The sequence below is a fragment of the Emys orbicularis genome, chromosome 16 (assembly GCF_028017835.1).
Source record: "Emys orbicularis isolate rEmyOrb1 chromosome 16, rEmyOrb1.hap1, whole genome shotgun sequence".
In the NCBI taxonomy this organism is placed as follows: domain Eukaryota; kingdom Metazoa; phylum Chordata; order Testudines; family Emydidae; genus Emys; species Emys orbicularis.
This window is the reverse complement of record NC_088698.1, coordinates 14,153,122-14,172,878: the sequence shown is the minus strand read 5'-3', so window position 1 is coordinate 14,172,878 and position 19,757 is coordinate 14,153,122. Positions and strand designations below refer to the sequence as shown.

The 19,757-nt window shown below is 50.9% G+C and overlaps 1 protein-coding gene across 1 annotated transcript; it reads right to left on the bottom strand.

Moving 5' to 3' along the window:
* Window positions 1-761: 761 nt before the first annotated feature.
* LOC135890556 (signal-regulatory protein beta-1-like) lies at window positions 762-13,915 on the bottom strand. The gene is made up of 4 exons (XM_065417971.1): window positions 13,833-13,915; window positions 13,359-13,677; window positions 1,287-1,357; window positions 762-1,180 (listed from the first exon to the last, which is right to left on the bottom strand). The coding sequence occupies exons 1-4, from the start codon at window positions 13,876-13,878 to the stop codon at window positions 762-764; spliced, it is 855 nt and encodes a 284-aa protein (XP_065274043.1). The 5' UTR covers window positions 13,879-13,915.
* Window positions 13,916-19,757: the final 5,842 nt, after the last annotated feature.

The following is a 19,757-nucleotide window of genomic DNA, read 5'->3' as shown; positions in this document are numbered from 1 at the left end:
GAGCAATTCTTGTCTCATATTTAGGGCGCTACCAAATTCACCGTCATTAGATTTTAAAAATAATAAATTTCATGATTTCACTTATTTGAATCTGAAATGTCACGGTGTTGTAATTGTAGGAGTCCCGCCCCAAAAAGGAGTTGTGTGGAAGGAGGGTTTGCAAGGTTATTGTAGAGCGGGTTGCGATACTGCTACCCTTACTTCTGCCCTGCAGCTGGCAGCGGTGCTGCCTTCAGAGCTGGGCAGTAGGAGAGCGGCGGCTGTTGGCCGGGAGCCCAGCTCTGAAGACGGAGCCGCTGCTAGCAGCAGCGCAGAAGTAAGGATGGCCCACTATGGTATTGCCACCCTTACTTCTGTGCTGCTGCCTGCAGAAGTGGGCACTCAGTCAGCATCCACCACTCTCCGGCCACCCAGCTCTGAAGGCAGCAGCACAGAAGTGAGGGTGGCATGGGATGGAATTGCCACCTATGCTTCTGCACTGCTGGTGGTAGGGTGCTTCTTTCAGAGCTGGGCGCCCAGCCAACAGCGGCTGCTCTCCGGCCACTCAGCTCTGAAGGCAGCGCAGAAGTAAGAGTGGCAATACCCCGACCCCCCAAAGTAACCTTGTGAGCCCCCCTGCATCTCCCTTTTGAGTCAGGACCCCCAATGTGAGAAACGCTGGTCTCCCCTGTGAAATCTCTATAGTATAGGGTAAAAGCACACAAAAGACCAGATTTCACAGTCCACGATCCGTTTTTCATGGCTGTCAATTTAGTAGAACCCTACTCATATTGCAGGCAGGAACCAAACTGTGCAGCCAGCGCAGAGCCCAGGCTGGAGGGGAGGAAGACAGGGGAGGTTTTTGTCTCAGTTCCCCATCTGGCTGGATCACTGTGATTCACACGACCAGTCAATACAGCACAGTAATAGTCAGCCTCATCCTCTGCCTGGACACCTTTGATGGTCAGGGCAGCGTTGTTACCGGATATGGACCCAGAGAACCGGTCAGGGATCCCGGAGAGTCTGGTATTGCTGCTGTATATAAGTGTCCGAGGAGCAGAGCCTGGTTTCTGCTGGTACCAGCCTGGATAGTTGCCGGTGGTGATGGCTCCAGTGCTCATGCTGCAGGACAGAGTGACAGCCTCTCTTGGGGTCACCGACATCAAGGGCTCCTGAGTCACCACAGGCTGCGAACTGACCCCTGAAATCAACATTACAAACACATTATTATTAATTCAGTTCCTTTATTCCTTGAAAAGTCACCTTCTCCATAACAATCACACTGAACATAAACCCGCCCAGCTGACCTGAGCAGTAAGTGAGCAGCGTGAGGAGCAGAGGGGCCCAGGCCATGGTGGATCCAGATGAGCTCGGCTTCCTGAGGCAAACGGGTCTGTGACTGGGACCCTTCGATTCTCTCTTAACCCCCCAGCGCTGGAGAGTGGCCCCTTCATGCAAATCAGCTCCCTGCTCACTGGCTGCTGCTGCCAGCACCTCCCTCCTCTTTGGAGTCAGCCTCACTGGACCAAATCCAGCGGGGGGCGGAAGGGGATGTCAGTTCCATGTGGGTACAGCTAGGGGTGCTCAGCTCTGAATTTGGCCTTTACTCTGTGAACGGCCGTTACGGGGCTGCTGGGAGGAGTCGTTAGCGTAACGTTAGCGCAGCACGTCTGACATGTAGAGAGCAATGGACGAGCTTTGCATCGCTGGGCACACAGATATTTTCTATCACATGCACATGGAGAGGGGTCACTGCCGCCACCACGCAGTGCAGCCGGGCCAGCTTCCCCCATGCTGCCCCTCGCGTGGACACGCACCCTGGGAACACCCCCAGAACTAACTCATTCCCCTCCTGTCACCCCCCCTCCAGCTCTCCTTTGCCATGATGCCTACGAACAAACAGACAGCAGTGAGGCCATGGGTGTGCTGAGCTGCCAGGATTGTCTCATTGCTGCCTTCTGCCACCCACAGGCCGGTCTGTCGCCCCCTGTTGTCACTTGTCTCATACTGAGATTGTTCCCTCCTTAGCCGGGACCGTCTCTGTGTTCTGTGTCTGTACAGCACCCAGCACAACGGGGACCTGGGCCATGACCTGTCCTCCCAGGGGCTACAGAAATACAGATACGTAATAATCACAGTGATGCAGCCACCTCTGATGGACATTCCTGGACAACATTTTGCAGAGATGTTCAGCATTCAATGTAATGTCCGTTAAATTACATATAAATAAAAAAACACTTTGCAAATACATATCCAGCAATTACAATGAGAAGTAGTTCATAATTCTGCATCCTAAATCAGTACATTTGGGTGCCTCAGACCTCTTGTTTCTCCTCCTCCCTCACCACTCGGTCTGAATGAGGGATCTGAAAGGAGGCAGCTGTTCAAACACCACGGTCTGTGCACCAGACTCTTGAAGACAAATGTGTGTTAAACCGTTACTTTATTCCACTAAAAACTATTCACAATACAAGTGCAGTGTGACAGCGCCCCCTGGTGCCCAGTCTGAACTGAACCACATCACCCATCTGCAGAAGAGAAGATGGGGAAAATCCAGGTGCATCTCAAATCACATTTTATTCTCTCCAGTCTCTGGAGTTGAAGGAGAGATTCATTCCAGTTCCCAGCTGCACGTAGCTCAGGTTTAGCCTTATGAATGTGGCTCCCTTCACACTCCCCTTGTTTTCTAATATTTTACATCAAGGGCCCAGGCAACCCCTGTAGCTCATCAGACAAGTACAGGGCAGGGTGCGGGGAGAGAGGGGGTGTGCAGATGAAGGTTCTTTCTACTCAGTGGGTCTCGGTGAGGCTTTGGTCTCCGTTAACACAATCATTGGCAGGCTCACGGTTTCCTAACGTGGCCTGGACCTTGTTATTTCAAAAGAAACTGGACCACGTTTCCTTCATGTGTAAAAGGCTCCTCTCAGCCCCAGACACCATGTGCTGCCTTGCTCTGCCTTTGATATTTTTAAGGGGCTTTTTCCCCACGGGATCTAAGGCAATCTGAACTCTGGTCTGTATAGTTCATACCCCCACACTTAGTAGCTCTGTATTGGCTGAGGGGTGAATAACCCCCTTGTGCCTTGTTTAATTTGATCATTCAACAGGCTCACCCCTTCCTAATTTCACCAATTCTTGACATGCTGATGGAACGGTTGTTTCCAGACTTGTCTGGGTTTACGTGTATATATAAATCCCGCCGTTACACTGAGAAGTGGTTCATAAATCTACAACATAAGTCAATACATCCGCGTTCCGTCAGCCCCCTGTCTCATCCCTCCCCCACCCAGTGTGTCTGCAGGAGGGGTTTGAACAGATGCAGCTCTCTGATCACCACAGCCTGTTGCACACACCCTGGAAGGTAAATGTGTATTAAACAGTTACTGTATTTCATTACCAACAGTTCACAAGTGTAGGGAGACAGCGCCCTCTTGTGCCCAGAGTCATAGCTGCACCATGTTGCTATACTGCCCTACAGCACCTGGGGAAAATCCAGCTGCTTCTCGCATCCCATTCAATTCTCTCCAATCTCTGGAGTTTAAGGAGAGATTCATGACAGGTCCCAGCTACATCCAGCCCAGTTTGCCATTTGTGAGTATGGCTGCGTGTTACTGTGTCCCTCCAACTCACCCCCTGGGCTAATATTTACATGTAGGAATAGCTAGGACTTGGGAACTCCTGTGACTCCTCAGAAACGCATACAGCAGGCCTGGGGCAAGTGGTGGGGTCTTTACTACTCGGTTGATCTCAATGTGGCTTCTGTGATTTGTTTCACCTGGTCATTTTGCAGGCTCAGCGTTTCCTACCGGGGCTGTTTGTATCATGGCCAGATCCGTCCCTGGCTCGGCTTGTGTGTGAAATGCCTGGGCTCTCGGCTCTAACACCCCGCTCCGCAGGCTCTGAGTTTCACTGAAGAATGAGCTGGTATTTAATAGACACAAACTACCTCCTCTCACAGCATGGATCTGGGAACTGGATTTTGGAACACTTCCTTTAGGATTATAACAGAATCTCATTGCTGCAGGAGCACTGCATTGCAGGGGTCAAATCTTGGTCCCATTGAAAGAAATGATAACACTGCTGTTCAGTTCAGTGGGACAAAGACTTTTGTATTATGGACACTCACTGATATTATGCTTTAAAACCTGTGACTATAAGGTGTTTAAACCAGACATGGCAGGAGCGGTTGATAAACAGCGTATCTCCAAACAGAGGAAAGAGACCAACAAACCAACCAGCTGTGGTTAGATTCATGAGATTATCCATTTGTATCAGAGATTTACAGGAAGAGACATTTTGCATTGTAAAAGTCACTAGTGGCGGGGTGGGGGGAGGCAGTGTGCAGCCTACACCAGATGGCTAGGTGTCCATACCCAGCAGGGAACAGGAACTTTATCTGGGATACATGTCAGACTCCAGCCCTGGCAAAGAAAAGTGCAGCAGGAATTCCACACTCGAGTGCTGAGGCACCACCTAGCGCCTGGGCTCCCAGGGACGTTCTTGATAAACTTTCATTTGCTCCTTCTTTAGAATCCCTGTCAAATACAGGAACCCCAGGGCCCCATTCTCTCCTTTACCCCCAGGGAACCTGTCATCAGGCCAGGCTACTTCCCACACTCCAAAGCAGGCGCTGCCACACCTCCTTGGCAAGGAGGGTTATTTTCCTTAGCAGAAGTTAGCAAACAAACAGAAAAACAGTCTTTTAACTCATTCCCTAGCCACAGGCTTCAGGGCCCCCTGCCAGGGTCTCTGACTCTCCTGTTCCTAGCAGCTTCCTCATTTCACTCAGCTCTGCTGCCTTCCAGGAGCAGCCACCCCAGAGCTGCTTCTCTGAGCCCAGGCCCCCTGCTCCAGGGACCTACCACAGGCACTAGCTCTACTCCACAGTGACTTTCCCTCCCCCCAGCACAGCCCGTCTCAGTTCATTACCTGTTCTCAGCCCTTTATAGGCCCAGCTGTAGCCCAGCCCTCTTTGATTGGCTGGATTGGCACCACCTGCTCTGAGTAAACTGGAGCTGAGACAAGAGCAGTGCGTTCAAGCAGTGTCCATCCCTGGCTTTGGTGGGAACCAGGGTCATTTTCCAACATGACCGTCACTTTTGTGAGTCTAAAAATCCCATCTTGGTGGGATCTAGGTGGCCCCACATAACACCCCGACCCTTCACCAAAAAACTGAACCCCCAAACAAACCTAGTAGTGTCCTGTCTGCTCCGTGCACTCCCTTCCCCATGTTAACAGCCCTGGCGATTAGCATATCACCCCTGGGTCTTACACCACCAGGGGGGTCTGCTGGGGCAGTTACCTTGTGGGTTGGGAGACACGTGTGTCCTTACTTCTGAGGCAGCCATAGAACCAGCAGCCCTGTTCTGAGCAGTGAGCAAATTTGAGAGTAAATTTGTGCAGCACGGATGACACCATTCAGTTGATAGCTGGTAGATTTCCCCTATGTCTTTCCCTGGGGGATAGAATGGAGGGGACAGTCCATGAGGGTCTGTTCAGAACAAACCCTGACCCCAGGGGAAAGTCTGAACAGAAACAGAGCCTCGGAACCAATTCATAGCATCGTTTTTTACAATTTCCTGGGTAACACTGAAGTGAATCTTTTTTTAAAGGTTGGACATTCTGGTGTTCTCAGTTTGAATGTGCTGCAAAGAAGTGTTTAGCCCGTGTTTTTGTTGCCTTCAACTGAGGAACCCAAGGGGGACCTGGAAGAGGAGAATAACTAGGCAATATTGACTGTTCAGGGTTGGGTGTTTTTATGTGTTGAACACAACGCTTGGAATGGCTGCTCTCAGAATAAATCAAAAGAAACAAACTAAATAAATATCCTGGGTATGTGCTGGTGAGTTTCTATCATTTCTTGGGGTTCCACATTACTGTCCGAGTGATGCCTCTGAGAAAACTTCATTAGACAAAGGACAGAGGCAAACCCACAAGAAATGAGGTGAGTTTCTGGTTTAAAAATGAAACAACTTAAAATGTGTATTTAAAATGGAACCAGTTGGACAGCGGGTATGTTGTCTAGTGGTTAAAGCAGGTGGTTGAGAGCAAGGGCTCCTTGGTTCTGTTCCCAGCTTTGCCGTTGACTCATTGCAGGACCCCGAATGAATCAAAACCCCTCCATGACTCACTCTCCCATCTCTGAGGTGGGGGTGATGGGTTTTGGGGATGGGTGAGCTTCATGGAGGTCAAAGGTTTGCAAACTACAGACAGACACCTTGTCAGGGTTCACAAATGAGTCTGAGTTTGGGAATCTTTCCCCCGATGGAATCTTATTCCTAGGGTATTTCCATGTGTTTTCCAATGATTTCATGCACAGAAGGCAGCATGTGCAATGTGTTAGGGACAGAAGAAACCCCTAACCACTAGCCTGGCACAGTGACTACCCGGGTATTCTGTATAGACCATTCATTCAGTCATTAGACATTTCTTCTCTGTCTTTCTGCTCTTCCCCTCACAGTTCCTCCCCTACAGGGCATTAACTCAGTTGTTTTATGGAAGGGGCCAAATTTTCAAGCTCGTGATATTTGAGTAGGGTTAAAATTACAGCACTTGTGCTTGCCCGTCTCTCGTATTTACCCTTCGCCCCAGGGAGCTGGGAGGCCACACTGATGTTTGTCAAGTGCATTGAGACACTAGAGTGACAGATGCTGCGGAAGGGCAGATGTGCCTGTGAGTGAAGAGGGACTGGGGAAGAGTTGTTCCTCCTGCTGAGAGACAGGGAGGATGGATGGGGGAGGGAAGGGCTTTCCTTCACTCAGCAGCCGAAATTCCTAGCAAAGAGCGATCACTTGTGTAATTTGCTCCAGAAGACCCCAGGTTCTGCAACCTGAACACTCCTTAACAGGGCACAGGCTGAGGTTTTTGTCTCAGTTCCCCATCTCCCTGCATCACTGTGATTACTGCCAGGTGCTACCACTGCCAAAAGCTCCAGCACAGTAATAATCAGCCTCATCCTCTGCCTGGACACCAGTGATGGTCAGGGCAGCGTTGTTACCGGATATGGACCCAGAGAACCGGGCAGGGATCCCGGAGGGTCTGTTATTAGTTTCATATATAAGCAGCCGAGGAGCAGAGCCTGGTTTCTGCTGGTACCAGGAGGGATAGTTGCTGGTGGTGATGGCTCCAGTGCTCAGGCTGCAGAACAGAGTGACAGTCCCTCCTGACATTGAGGGCTCCTGAGTCACCACGGGCTGCGAACTGACCCCTGAAATCAACATTACAAACACACTCAGCACAAGGACTCCGGATCCTCACAGACAAACCTCCTCACCTGCAAGTTCCTTTAATGTTCTTGTCACTGAATCAAACAATTCCCTCACCTGAGCAGTACGTGAGCAGCGTGAGGAGCAGAGGGGCCCAGGCCATGGTGGGAATCCAGACGAGCTCGGCTTCCTGTGGCAAACGGGTCTGTGGCTGGGACCCTCCGATTCTCTCTTAAACCCCCAGCGCTGGAGAACGGCCCCTTCATGCAAATCTGCTCCCTATACATTGGCTGCAGGTTTTTAAAAAATCTTAATCCTCAGTTTTAACAACAAAGACACTCACATTTCAAATATAACTTCCAGTTTAGGCTTTATTTTTAAAAGATTTGTTATTTTAAAAAAAAGTAGCTCCCTATAAATTTGTATATTTTCAATTATTATTTGAAGTTCAAATTGAAACAGGTTTTTGCTCTTATTTATTTAATATAATTTAATATATTTGCTCTTATTATTTGAATCTTTAACACAACCGGATGGTGCTATCACACAGACTGAGAAGTTCTCTTTACCTACTTCTGTACGGAGCTAGATCTAGGGAAATGCTTATTGTTAGTTATGGGGAATCACAGGTTTACAAGCTGCGCACGTAGCAGAGTAAATCTGGTCACTACTTTGTCTTTCTGACCACACAATTCCTTAGTTGCAGCTGCTGCCTACAGCCTATCTGCATTGATCCCAACAGAAATATTACACGGTGCCAAACACTCGGTAACATCTGTCACCAGGGATCGAACAGGAGAACTGTCGAGCTAAAGCCGGAGCCTCTATATCTTGAGCAAAGGACTAAGGGGCAGATTTTTAAACATGCTGAGTAACATCTTTAGGCATCTAAATCCCTTTAGAAATCAGGTTCTAAGTCCTGTCCTTGGTGGCTGCGCTATGTTCTGGACAGACGGGGAAGTGTGAGCCACACTGAATGGAGGGTGATGCTACAACACCTCCCTGTGGCCCCTTGTCCCTGGCTTTTCTAGCTACTCCCCTGTCCTCCTGGCCCCTCACAGTGACAGAGAAACAAACTTGGATCATTCCCGCGGAGTCAGCCTCACTGGGCCAAATCCAGTGGGGGGGCGGAAGGGGATGTCAGTTCCATGTGGGTACAGCTAGGGGTGCTCAGCTCTGAATTTGGCCTTTACTCTGTGAACGGCCGTTACGGGGCTGCTGGGAGGGGTCGTTAGCGTAATGTTAGCGCAGCACGTCTGACATGTAGAGAGCAATGGACGAGCTTTGCATCGCTGGGCACGCAGATATTTTCTATCACATGCACATGGAGAGGGGTCACTGCCACCACCACTGCAGTGCAGCCGGGCCAGCGTCCCCCATGCTGCCCCTCGCGTGGACACGCACCCTGGGAACACCCCGAGAACTAACTCATTCCCCTCCTGCCACCCCCCCTCCAGCTCTCCTTTGCCATGATGCCTACAAACAAACTGACAGCAGTGAGGCCATGGGTGTGCTGAGACCCTTCCCATCCCGCTGCCAGAATTCTCTCATTGCTGCCTTCTGCCACCCACAGGCCGGTCTGTCGCCCCCTGTTGTCTCTTGTCTCATACTGAGATTGTTCCCTCCTTAGCCGGGACCGTCTCTGTGTTCTGTGTTTGTACAGCGCCCAGCACAACAGGGACCTGGGCCGTGACCTGTCCTCCTAGGGGGCTACAGAAATACAGATACGTAATAATCACAGTGATGCAGCCACCTCTGAAGGACATTCCTGGGCAACATTTTGCAGAGATGTTCAGCATTAAATGTAATGGCAGGTAATTGAAATGTAATTAAAAATACACTTTGTAAATAAATACCCAGTAATTACACTGAGAAGTGGTTCATAAATCTACAAACTAAATCAGTACATTTGGGTGCGTTGGACCTCCTGTCTCGCCTCCTCCCCCACCACTCTGTCTTTGAGGGATCTGAAAGGACGCAGCTGTTCAAACACCATGGTCTGTGCACCAGACTGTTAAGAACGAATGTGTATTGAACAGTTACTTCATTTTGTTATAAACAGCTCATGATACAAGTGCGGGGTGACAACGCCCCCTGGTGCCCAGTCAGAACTGAACCACATGCAGAAGCGTAGATGGGGAAAATCCAGGTGCATCTCAAATTACATTTTATTCTCTCCAGTCTCTGGAGTTTAAGGAGAGATTCATTTCAATTCCCAGCTACTCGCAGCTCAGGTTTAGCCTTAGGAATGTGGCTGCCTTTAGACTCCACTTGCGTGTTAATATTTTACATCTAGAGTCATCATGGACTCAGGAGCCCCCAGTAACTCATCAGGCGACTACAGGGCAGGGTTCTGGAGGGGAGAGGTGTGCAGAGGATGGGATCTTTCTAGTAAGTGGGTCCCAGTGAGGCTTTGATCTCTATAAACACAGTCATTTGCAGGCTCACACTTTCCTAATGAGACTTTCCTTACTTTGACAGACTCTTCTTCCCCCCCACCCCCGCGGTGTATGTGTGAAACCTTTGGGATCTAACTCCCGGCTGTTCAATCTAACAATCTCACTGGATCGTCATTTAATTACACACTTGTGTTTAACAGGAACTGCCTTAGTTCACCACATGTATTTGGGAAGCAGATTTTGAAATGTTTTCTGATTTTTTTTAGAATTATAGTTTAACCAAACTAAGGACTAAGATTGTATTAAGGGTCAGATCCTGGCTCTACTAAAGTGAAAGGCCAAACGCCAACTGGTTCCAATGGGAAGAAGATTTGGCATTAACTAGTCAGAAGGTGGTAAAGCTTGTGAGTTACTGTGACAGGGGACTGGCCCCATGAGCCCACAGAACAGCAGCAGTAACCGTGACACGTGATGAACTCGTGCTGGGCGGAGGTTGAAGGACAGAAGTGGGGGGTTTGTGTCTGAGTTCCCCCATTTGGCTGCATCACTGTGCAGTCCCTGCAGCACAGTAGTAATCAGCCTCATCCTCTGCCTGGACACTGGTGATGGTTAAGTAGCCGGTTGTATTAGAGGCGTCTTTGGAACCAGCAAAACGACTGGGGACCCCAGAGCCCTGCTCCTTGTCAGAGTCAGTGTTGTACCTCAGAAGGTATCTTGGGATGTTCCCATTTTTTTGCTGGTACCAGGTGACACCTTTAAATGTGTATCCACTGCTAATGGCGCAGGAGAGTTTAACTGTGTTGCCAATGGACACAGATTCTGTGGGTGGCTGAGTCAGAGTGTACTGGGAGAGGGACCCTGGAAACAGATAGAAACCTCTGGATTAACTCTTGTGCTTGGAGGTGACAGGACCAGGAATCCATGTAAACATGAAAAATCACAAGGTCAGTGACAGAAACATTTAAAATTAAACCTCGGAAGAAGAATCCTTTCCTTACCCGAGCAGTACGTGAGCAGCGCGAGGAGCAGAGGGGCCCAGGCCATGGTGGGGAATCCAGATGAGCTCGGCTTCCTGAGGCAAACGGGTCTGTGGCTGGGACCCTCCGATTCTCTCTTAAACCCCCAGAGCTGGAGAACGGCCCCTTCATGCAAATCAGCTCCCTGCTCACTGGCTGCTGCTGTCAGCATCTACCTCATTCCCAGGTGGAGGAACATAAAGACTGTAAAAGGGCAGGTCTCCCTGTTTGGGAGTTAACCAGGGAGATCAAAACGGGTTTATTTCCTTGTCTGCTGTAACTCTGCAATCTGCTCTCTGTCCGTCTCCAAAGAATCCTGCCAAAGCCTCCCCACAGAGACCCTTACGGGCAAAGTCCTTTTTAACCCTTCCCTTCCCACTGCATTTGAATAATCTTTTACTCATGCAGGGCAAGGTACAAGCAGCATTTCCCGTGTTGTAATTTTTCTTTTGTGGGACTTTGCCCCATTTCTCACACAGAGATAAATTCATTCTGGCTCTTTTAACTACCGCAAATTAAATGTCTCACTGGGGTGATGGCCAGTCAAATGCTATTTATTTGCTGGGAAGCCCCTGTGAGTCCCGTGCTCTTTTCACTCTGCTCAGGGCTTCATTTGTGCCAGGCTGATTCCCGGCACCTCTGGGCCGGGCAGTTCATGGCCCAGCATCGCTGAGCTTCCCGCGTCAGTTATGAAAGTAAAACAATTGCTGGAGCCCAAGCACCTTTCTCATTACAAATGAAGCACTGACTCTGCTCCCTCTAGGGCCTGGGCTACTATTTTGCAGACCCCAAACAGGATGGGCCTTACGGACCCTAGATAGGCCGACGGACAGGGACAGTATGTAAAGGGAGGAGGCCGGTTGCTGAGATTTCTATCAGGTCGACATCAAGCCAGCTCGGTGTTGTTTCTATAAATTGGCGTGTGTTTGAATTCCCTTTCCCGCAGGCAAGGCCCAGCGGCGGGGCCGTGATTCTGAGCCACCTCTGCTAGGGAGGAGAGAGAATCTTCGTCTGTTTTACAGTTTACTGGGGGGAACGTTGCGGAGCGGTTGGGGTGTGGTCTGAATTCAGTGCTGCCGGCTGCCGGCTGGGCCAGCGACACCCGCTGTGATGAGTCTGCTGAGCAGCCGCAGGTCTCAGATGAAGGCAGGAAGGTACCACGGCGAATGGGGGGACGGTTGGTGGAAGTGTAGCAGGGGGTCTGGGAGGAGCGTGACATCGCAGGCAGATGGTGGATAGGCTCTCAGGACCCAGCAAGTGCTAGAGCCTGTAGAGCCTAGAAGCTGAAGCTCAATTCCTGTCTCTGAGTCACGTCCACATGGCTCTCTGCCATGTACTGTCTCAGCAGGACAGTTGTGTGTCTCGCAGCACTCCAGTCACCCCACCAGGGGGCGACAATTCCACTCTTTAGCTATAGAGAACGACCAGCAGCACCTGCTCCTGACACGGCCTCGCTAGTGGGACCCTGCCCTGGACCAGCTCTGGGGCGACAGGGGTGTTCAGTTCTCAAGGCCGCTCAGTATGTGGCTTCTCTGCTGAGCCTGTGAGCTCAGCCCCTGGGTGCGAGCTGGCGACAGGATTAGTGTCATACTCAGCACTGGCCCGGCCCCTGTAAGGAGAAAGGGGGCTTCCGTCATGTCACCAGCAAGGCCTGAAAATATCCATCGCTTCAGGCTCTCTCACTTGGGGGCAGATGGGGGAGTTGCTGCCAATTCCTACAGCGAGCCTGGGTTCTCTCCTACATTCAGGCTTCCTTCCTCCCGTCATACACACGGTGCTCTCTCATCACGCGCCGCCTGGAAGCAGAGTTCTCCGCGTTCCGGCACATTACCCGCTACACGAACATCCTATAACGCCCCCTGACGGGGACGCTGCCTCTTGAACCAGATGCCAGTGAAAGGGAAAGTCCTATTTCATTGGTGCACGAAGAGAGAATGATTTTGAAAACTCCTCTAGCCTCCTCCCCCACAGCTCCTTTGTCTTAGTCAAACTACCTTTGGGCCGGCTGTCGCCTGGCCGGGAATAAGCTTCACTCCCAGGGCTGCTTGGAATCTTACTTTAGATTATTTCCAAATTGTGAACTCCCCTTCTGTGAGAACATGTTCCATTCAGTGAGGTCAAGGCCTTGGGAACAGCATGTAACTCACCAGACATGCCCAGGGCAACACCCAGGGACAGAGGTGGGTTCTGTGTTACTCAGTAGCCTTTAATGTGGGCCCTGCGTCTTGTTTCACTCAGTCGTTTTGCAGGCTCAGCCTCTCTTACCGGGGCTGGTTGTATCGTGCCCAGGATCTGGTCTTTCCTACCCTGGCTCGGCTTGCGTGTGAAATGCCCGGATCTGCAATCGAACACTCAGCTGCTCAGTCTCCACGTCTCACTGGGTTTTCATTGAGGAATGAGCTGGTATTTAACAAACAGCAAGTGCCTCCTCTCCTGGCATGTAATTGGGAACATCTTTAAAATTATAATCTAATCTGATTACTACAGTAGAACTATGAACAGGGTCTAATCCTAGTCTCATGGAAGTGAACGGCAAAACTCCCAGGGGGTTGAATGGGACCAAGATTTGTCCCTAAGTGTCCAGAGATTGATAAATCATATTAGCTACCCTTACTGGGGACTGGGGGAGTGAATAGTAAAACCATAATGCATCTGTCTGGATGATCACAATGCACTGCCACAGACTGAACTCATGCACAACACAGGCTGACGGATGGAAGAGGATGTTTTTGTCTCAGTTCCCCACTTCGCTGAATCACTGTGCAGCACCACTAGCATATGCAGCACAGTAATAATCAGCCTCATCCTCTGCTTGGACGCTGGTGATGGTTAAGTAGCCGTTTGTCTTAGAGGCGTCTTTGGAACCGGAGAAGCGATTGGGGACCCCAGAGCCCTGGTGCTTGTCAGAGTCAGTGTTGTAACTCAGAAGGTATCTTGGGCTGTTCCCATCTTTCTGTTGGTACCAACGGACACCTCCAAATGTGTATCCACTGCTAATGGTGCAGGAGAGTTTAACTGTGTTGCCAATGGACACTGACACTGAGGGCGGCTGAGTCAGAGTAAACTGGGAGAGGGAACCTGGAAAGAAATAGAAAATGTTACATGATCATCATGGCTTGGAGTTAACGCCTGCACATTTCCTGCTGAGCCAGGGGTCTGGGAATCAGGAACAAGGAGGAATTCAGTGAAAAGTCCTTTTAAATAAATCTCAGATCAGAAGCGCTCCCCCTTACCCGAGCAGTACGTGAGCAGCGTGAGGAGCAGAGGGGCCCAGGCCATGGTGGGAATCCAGACGAGCTCGGCTTCCTGAAGCAAACGTATCTCTGGCTGGGACCCTCCGATTCTCTCTTAAAAGCCCAGCACTGGAGAACGGCCCCTTCATGCAAATCTGCTCCCTGCTCACTGGCTGCTGCTGTAGAGTTTGTGTGCACCAGGGGGGTTCTCATTAGTGTTCTCTGCCTCCCCACTGCAAACACCTCGTGATCTGAGCGTGTCCTTCCTCCTATGGGTCACTGCTGGCTAGTTACCTTCTGTTAAGCCCTTTTGATCCTGTGTCCTTTTCAGCCCTCTCCCTTTTGTGTTTTGGGCTAATATTTTCTAGACCCCAATAAGATGGGGCTTGCACACTTCAAATAGGATGGGGCCAAATACGATGATTGTCAGGGACGATCTCTAAAGGGACGACTCCCGTTGCTGATTTGCTCAGGTTTGTATCAGGTCTGTATCAAGCCAGCTTGGCATTTTTCCTATAAGTTGTCATGGGTGTGGATTCCTTGTTTCCCACCCCCTCAGCAGCGGCAGGACAGTGATTGTACCCGCCCCCGGCTAGGGAAGAGAGAGAACGTTTATTTGATAATAGTTAGTGGTGAAAGGGCCCGGGACGGTCGGGGTTTGTTCTGAATTCAGTGCTGCCGGCTGCCGGCTGGGAGAACAAAACCCAGAGGGATGAGTCTGCTGAGCATCCGCGGGGCCCAGCTGAAGTGCGGGAGGTTCCATGGCAGACGGGCGGGAGGTTTGTGACGTGTGATGCACGGGGGCTGGGGGTGGGGGGCTGGGAGGAGTGTGACACTGGAGGCGGGTGTCAGGGGGGTTCTTGAGTAGCAGCCGTGTTAGTCTGTATCCGCAAAAATAACAGGAGTACTTGTGGCACCTTAGAGACTAACAAATTTATTAGAGCATAAGCTTTCGCTCTAATAAATTTGTTAGTCTCTAAGGTGCCACAAGTACTCCTGTTATTTTTAGGGGGGTTCTTGGGACCCACCAGGTGTTACAAGCTACAAGACCTAGTAGCTGCAGCTCAGCGCCTGTCTCTGAGTCGTGGGCCACCTGGCTCCCATGTGCTGTCCCAGGAAAAGGGTTGGTTCTCACAGTGCTCCAGCCACCCCAGCAGGGGGCGACAATTACACTCGATTTACCTACAGAGAGTGACCAGCAGAACTTGCTCCTCAGCCAAGAGACTGTTCTGGGTTAGCTCTGGGGGACAGGGGAGTTCAGTTTTCACGGCCATTTAACTGATACCAGTGGTGGTGTTATTAGAGTCACCAGATGGGCCTATCCCAGCGAGTGGTACAAGTTCTGTTGAACTGACGGTTAGATCTCGGCATGGTTCTTCTGTAGCAGCTGATCATATACCAGAAAAAATCTGTTCACTTCTTAGTGTCTGTAGAGCAAGACAGAAGAGCTCAGCATTATTACACAGACACATTTTATACTAGCTATAAATGGGCAGGATTACTTCACCCACCACTGCAGTGCAGCCACCTCTGCACAACATTCCTGGGCAACTTTTTCTTGCACAGTTTGACATTAAATGTACGTGTTAAAAAAACCTTTATAAATCAGTGTCCAGCAGCTACACCAGAGCAGTTATTAATAAATCTCCAACCTAACTCAATGCACTGGGGTTCCTTCAATGCTCTGGCTCACCTCTACCCCACCCAGTCTGTGTGCACCAGGGATTGGAAAGGATGCAGCTGTTTGAACACCACAGTCTGGTGCACACACAGGTGAAGATAAATATGTATTAGTTACTTAATTCCATTGTAGACAGTTCACAGTGCAAATGCAGGGAGACGTCGCCCTCTGGTGCCCAGTCAGAACAGATCCCCGTCACTGAGCTGCAGACGAGTAAATGGGGAAAATCCAACTACCTCCCAACTCCCATTTTTTTTCTTTCTATCTCTGGAGTTTAAGGAGAGATTCACTGTAGTTCCCAGCTACAGACAGCCCAGTTTGTCATAGGAATGAGGCTATGTGTTAATATGTCCCTTCAATTCCCCTCCTGTGCTACTATTTCACATGCAGAGATAGCCCGGACTTGGGAACACCCGGTGACTTGTCAGATAGGTGGATAGCAGGACTGAGGAGTGAAAGTGCTGGGGGGCTTTACTACTCAGTTGCTCTCAATGTGGCTTCTCTGTGTTGTGTGGCTTGATCATTTTGCAGGCTCGGCATTTCCTAATGGGGCTGTTCTTATCAGGCCCAGGGTCTGTTCTTTTCCTGCCCTAGCTTTGTTTGTGTGAAATGCCTGGGCTCTGGAACCTAACACCCAGCTGTTCCGGCTCTGAATCTCGCTGGGTTGGCACTGCAGGGTGAGCTGGTAATTAAGGGACAGGACTCCCTCCTCTCACAGCATGTACTTGGGAACGGGACATTGGAGTGTTTTCTTTGAGATTATCACTGGATCTGGGTACCACAGTGAGGTTCCATAAAGGGTCTCATCCTCGTCCCATGGACAATAAATGACAAATGCCCATTGGGTCAAGGGGCCCAAGATTCGGCCTTAAATGTGCAGACCTTGATAATCCTTAGTAGTGCCCCTTACTGGTGACTGGAATGTGCCTAGTTAAACCCCAACACATCTGTGCAGAGGAGCATCGCGCCCAGACACACACAGACTGGAGCCATGCACCGTACGGGCTGCTGGAACACAGGGGTTTTGAGTAAGTTCTCTGTCTGGCTGCATCACTGTGCTGCAACCCACTCCATGTGCCACAGTAATAACCAGCCTCATCCTCTGCTTGGACGTCGGTGATGGTTGGGTTGATGTTGTATTAGCCGCATCTTTGGACCCGGAGAAGCGACTGGGGACCCCAGTGCCCTGGTGCTTGGATTTGTACCACAAAAGATATTTTAGACTATTTCCAATTTTCTGCTGGTGCCAGGTGGCATGTGTGATCGGGTACCCACTGCTGATGGTGCAGGAGAGTTGAACAGTGCAGCTAGTTCCCACTCGAGTTGCTGCCAACTGTCGTTATCGTACCAGGTCTGGTCTTGTCCAAATCAATTCTTGCTCTTGTTTTGCAGCCTCCACTACTATTGTCTGGCATGAGGCTTTCACCTCCCCCAGCACTAGGTTTGCCTCCTGTAACTGTGTCTCCAGGGCCTGTAGTTGATTTGGCGTCTCTTGCCCAACTCTCTGGACCCACTGCCCCAGGCTGTCCAGTCCACGTACCTCGGCCTTGCCTCTGGCCCAAGAGCCCATGTCCAAGTGAGGGTTGTCCTATGGTCAGCTCATCCCAGCAGTACCCATCTTGTAACAGGGCTGGGACATGAGGCTAGTCTCTGCCAACAATTACAGGCCAGGGGAGGTCTCTTACTAGGCTGACCCTCAACTTGTTCATCTCATCTTGTATTTCTATGTCTAGCTCCACTGCTGGGCACACTCCTGTCTCACCATGTGCACCCAAAATGTGCACCAGCAATTGGCAATCTAGTCTGACAGCTGGGAGTCTGCACCCGCAAACTAGCGCCTGCCCACACCTGGAGTCAATCAGTCCTCTCATTTCACGGCCAGCCACGTTAGCAGTGGAGTGCGCCCCCTACTGAGGGAACATCCCAAGCCACAGACTTGGCTGTGGTAGCAATGCAAATACCCGAACCCCAGGAGTGGACAGTCCTTTCTTAGCTGACCCATCTGACCACACTGGAAACACACAACCGTGTTCTCCTGACTGACTTCTGGGCTTGTCCCGTGATAACTGAGGTGCTGCTACCTCCTCCACTCTGTTAGGTACCAGATTGCCTACAAATTTATCTCCCCATATGTCCCCCACGCCATGCCATGCTCAGGGTCTCTGTCACCTTGCTTCCCTCAGAACAGTCCCCTTGAACTAACCCTTTGGTTGGGTGGTTCCGCATTATCAGCTTCCATGTCGGCCTCCGCCCTCGCCGCGGCCTCATCAGCAGAAGTTGGTCAAAACCTCCAGACCTAGCTTTGGGCTCCAGTAGGCAAGACCCATAGGAATGGTTCTAAGGTTACAAGCTTCACCGTCTTCGTGACGGGTTCCCCCTGGGTGCCATGTAGAACTGGGGTACAGCTGAGCCCTGTGTCTCACCAATTTAGGATCCCTTCACACTGTGACATTGTGATAAGCTGCAAAGCCCTCCAAGCTTGCACTCACACCAGCCTCCCCAGGCAGGGACCACACCCAGCTCTATTCATGAATTTTCTGGCCAGCCACTGCATGAACCAGCAACAGAGGGGGCTCCAGCCAAAATACCCTCAGCTCCCCAGCCTAGGACCCCACAGCTCTACTGTCCTGCCCTGGTCAAAAACCCGACCAGTATGAATGTATTACAATTACCCAGTTCACCCCTCTCTCCATGTGAAGAGGAATATGCACAAAAACTTTGTTGACTGAGCTGAGATTTTTCCCAATTACTTCCCTCAAACCACACTGTTTTAGGTGTAAAATATAAACTAGATTTATTAACTACAAAAGATAGACTTTAAGTGGTTATAAGTGATCGCAAACTGACCGAAATAGATTACCTAGCAAATAAACAAAACCCCAATCTAAGTCTTATACACTAGATAGGATTTGTCTCAAGCAGTGTCTCACTGATAGTATAAACAGTCTCTCAAGCTTCCTTCTTTAGGGTTACCATACGTCCAGATTTTCCCAGACATGTCCGGCTTTTTGGTCCTCAAATCCCCGTCCGAGAGGAATTTCCAAAAAGCCGAACATGTCCGGGAAAATAGGGAGGCATGGTAAGGAGACCGCCTCCTTGCCGGGCTCCAACTTTCCCGGCTCCCGCCGCTCTCCACCGTGGCGGGGGCCGAAGCAACTTCTCCAGTGCAGCAGCAGCCGGGGGGAGGGAGGGAGGAGGGGGAATGCGGGGTGCTCAGGGGAGGGGGCGGAGTTGGGGCGGGGACTTTGGGGAAGGGGCGGAGATGGGGCATGGCCGGGGCCCCGTGGAGTGTCCTCTTATTGCAGTATTGAAATATGGTAACCCTACCTTCTTCCCTGCCTGGGACCCCCTTCCCCAGTTCAGTCTTTGTTCCTAAGGTGTTTCCAGGTGCTTTGTTGTGGGGAGAGAGAGTCCAGTCGTGATGTCACTTCCCCCTTTTATATCTTCTTCCAATTTGCTGGAAAGTTCTTTTGCTGTGACCTGGGTCAAACAGTCCCCATTGTATAGTAGTGCTGTCTCCGAGAGGTTTCTATTGTACCCAGTTCCTGGGGTAATCCTTGTGAGTGTGTATTTCCTCAATAGGCCATCAATATTGCTTGGCCTTTTTAGTGGTATACCTGAAAGGCTGCCTGTGGGTGTTCCCAACCACACATGTTTCAGTAGCACATACACAGCAAACTTCATAACTTCACATACAATGATAGCTGGGGGGGCAACTTTCTATTTCCAGTAAACCGAACACCCTTGCCCGGCCCCCTACCCCGCTCCTTCTCCGAGGGCCCACCCACGATCACTCCATCCCCCCTCCCTCCATCACTCACTCACCCCCACCCTCATTCACTTGCTTATTTTTGGGCTGGGGCAGGGGCTTGTGGTGTGAGAGGGAGTGAGGGCTCCAGCTCGGGGTGTGGGCCCTGGGGTGGGGCCGGGGTTTGGGGTGCAGGAGGGGGCTCAGGGCTGGGGCAGGGAGTTGGGGTGTGGGCGCGGGTATGGGGAACTGGCTCCGGATGGCACTTACCTCAGGCAGCTCCTGGGAAGCAGCGACATCTCCCTCCGGCTCCTAGACAGAGGCACAACCACGTGGCTCTGTGTGCTGCCCCCTCAACTCGCATTGGCCAATGGGAGCTGTTGAGCTGGCACTGGGGGCGGGGGCAGCATGCGGAGCCCCTGTGGCCATCCCACCACCTAGGAGCCGGAGGGAGATGTCGCTGCTTCCCAGGAGCCGCGTGGAACCGGGTAGGGAG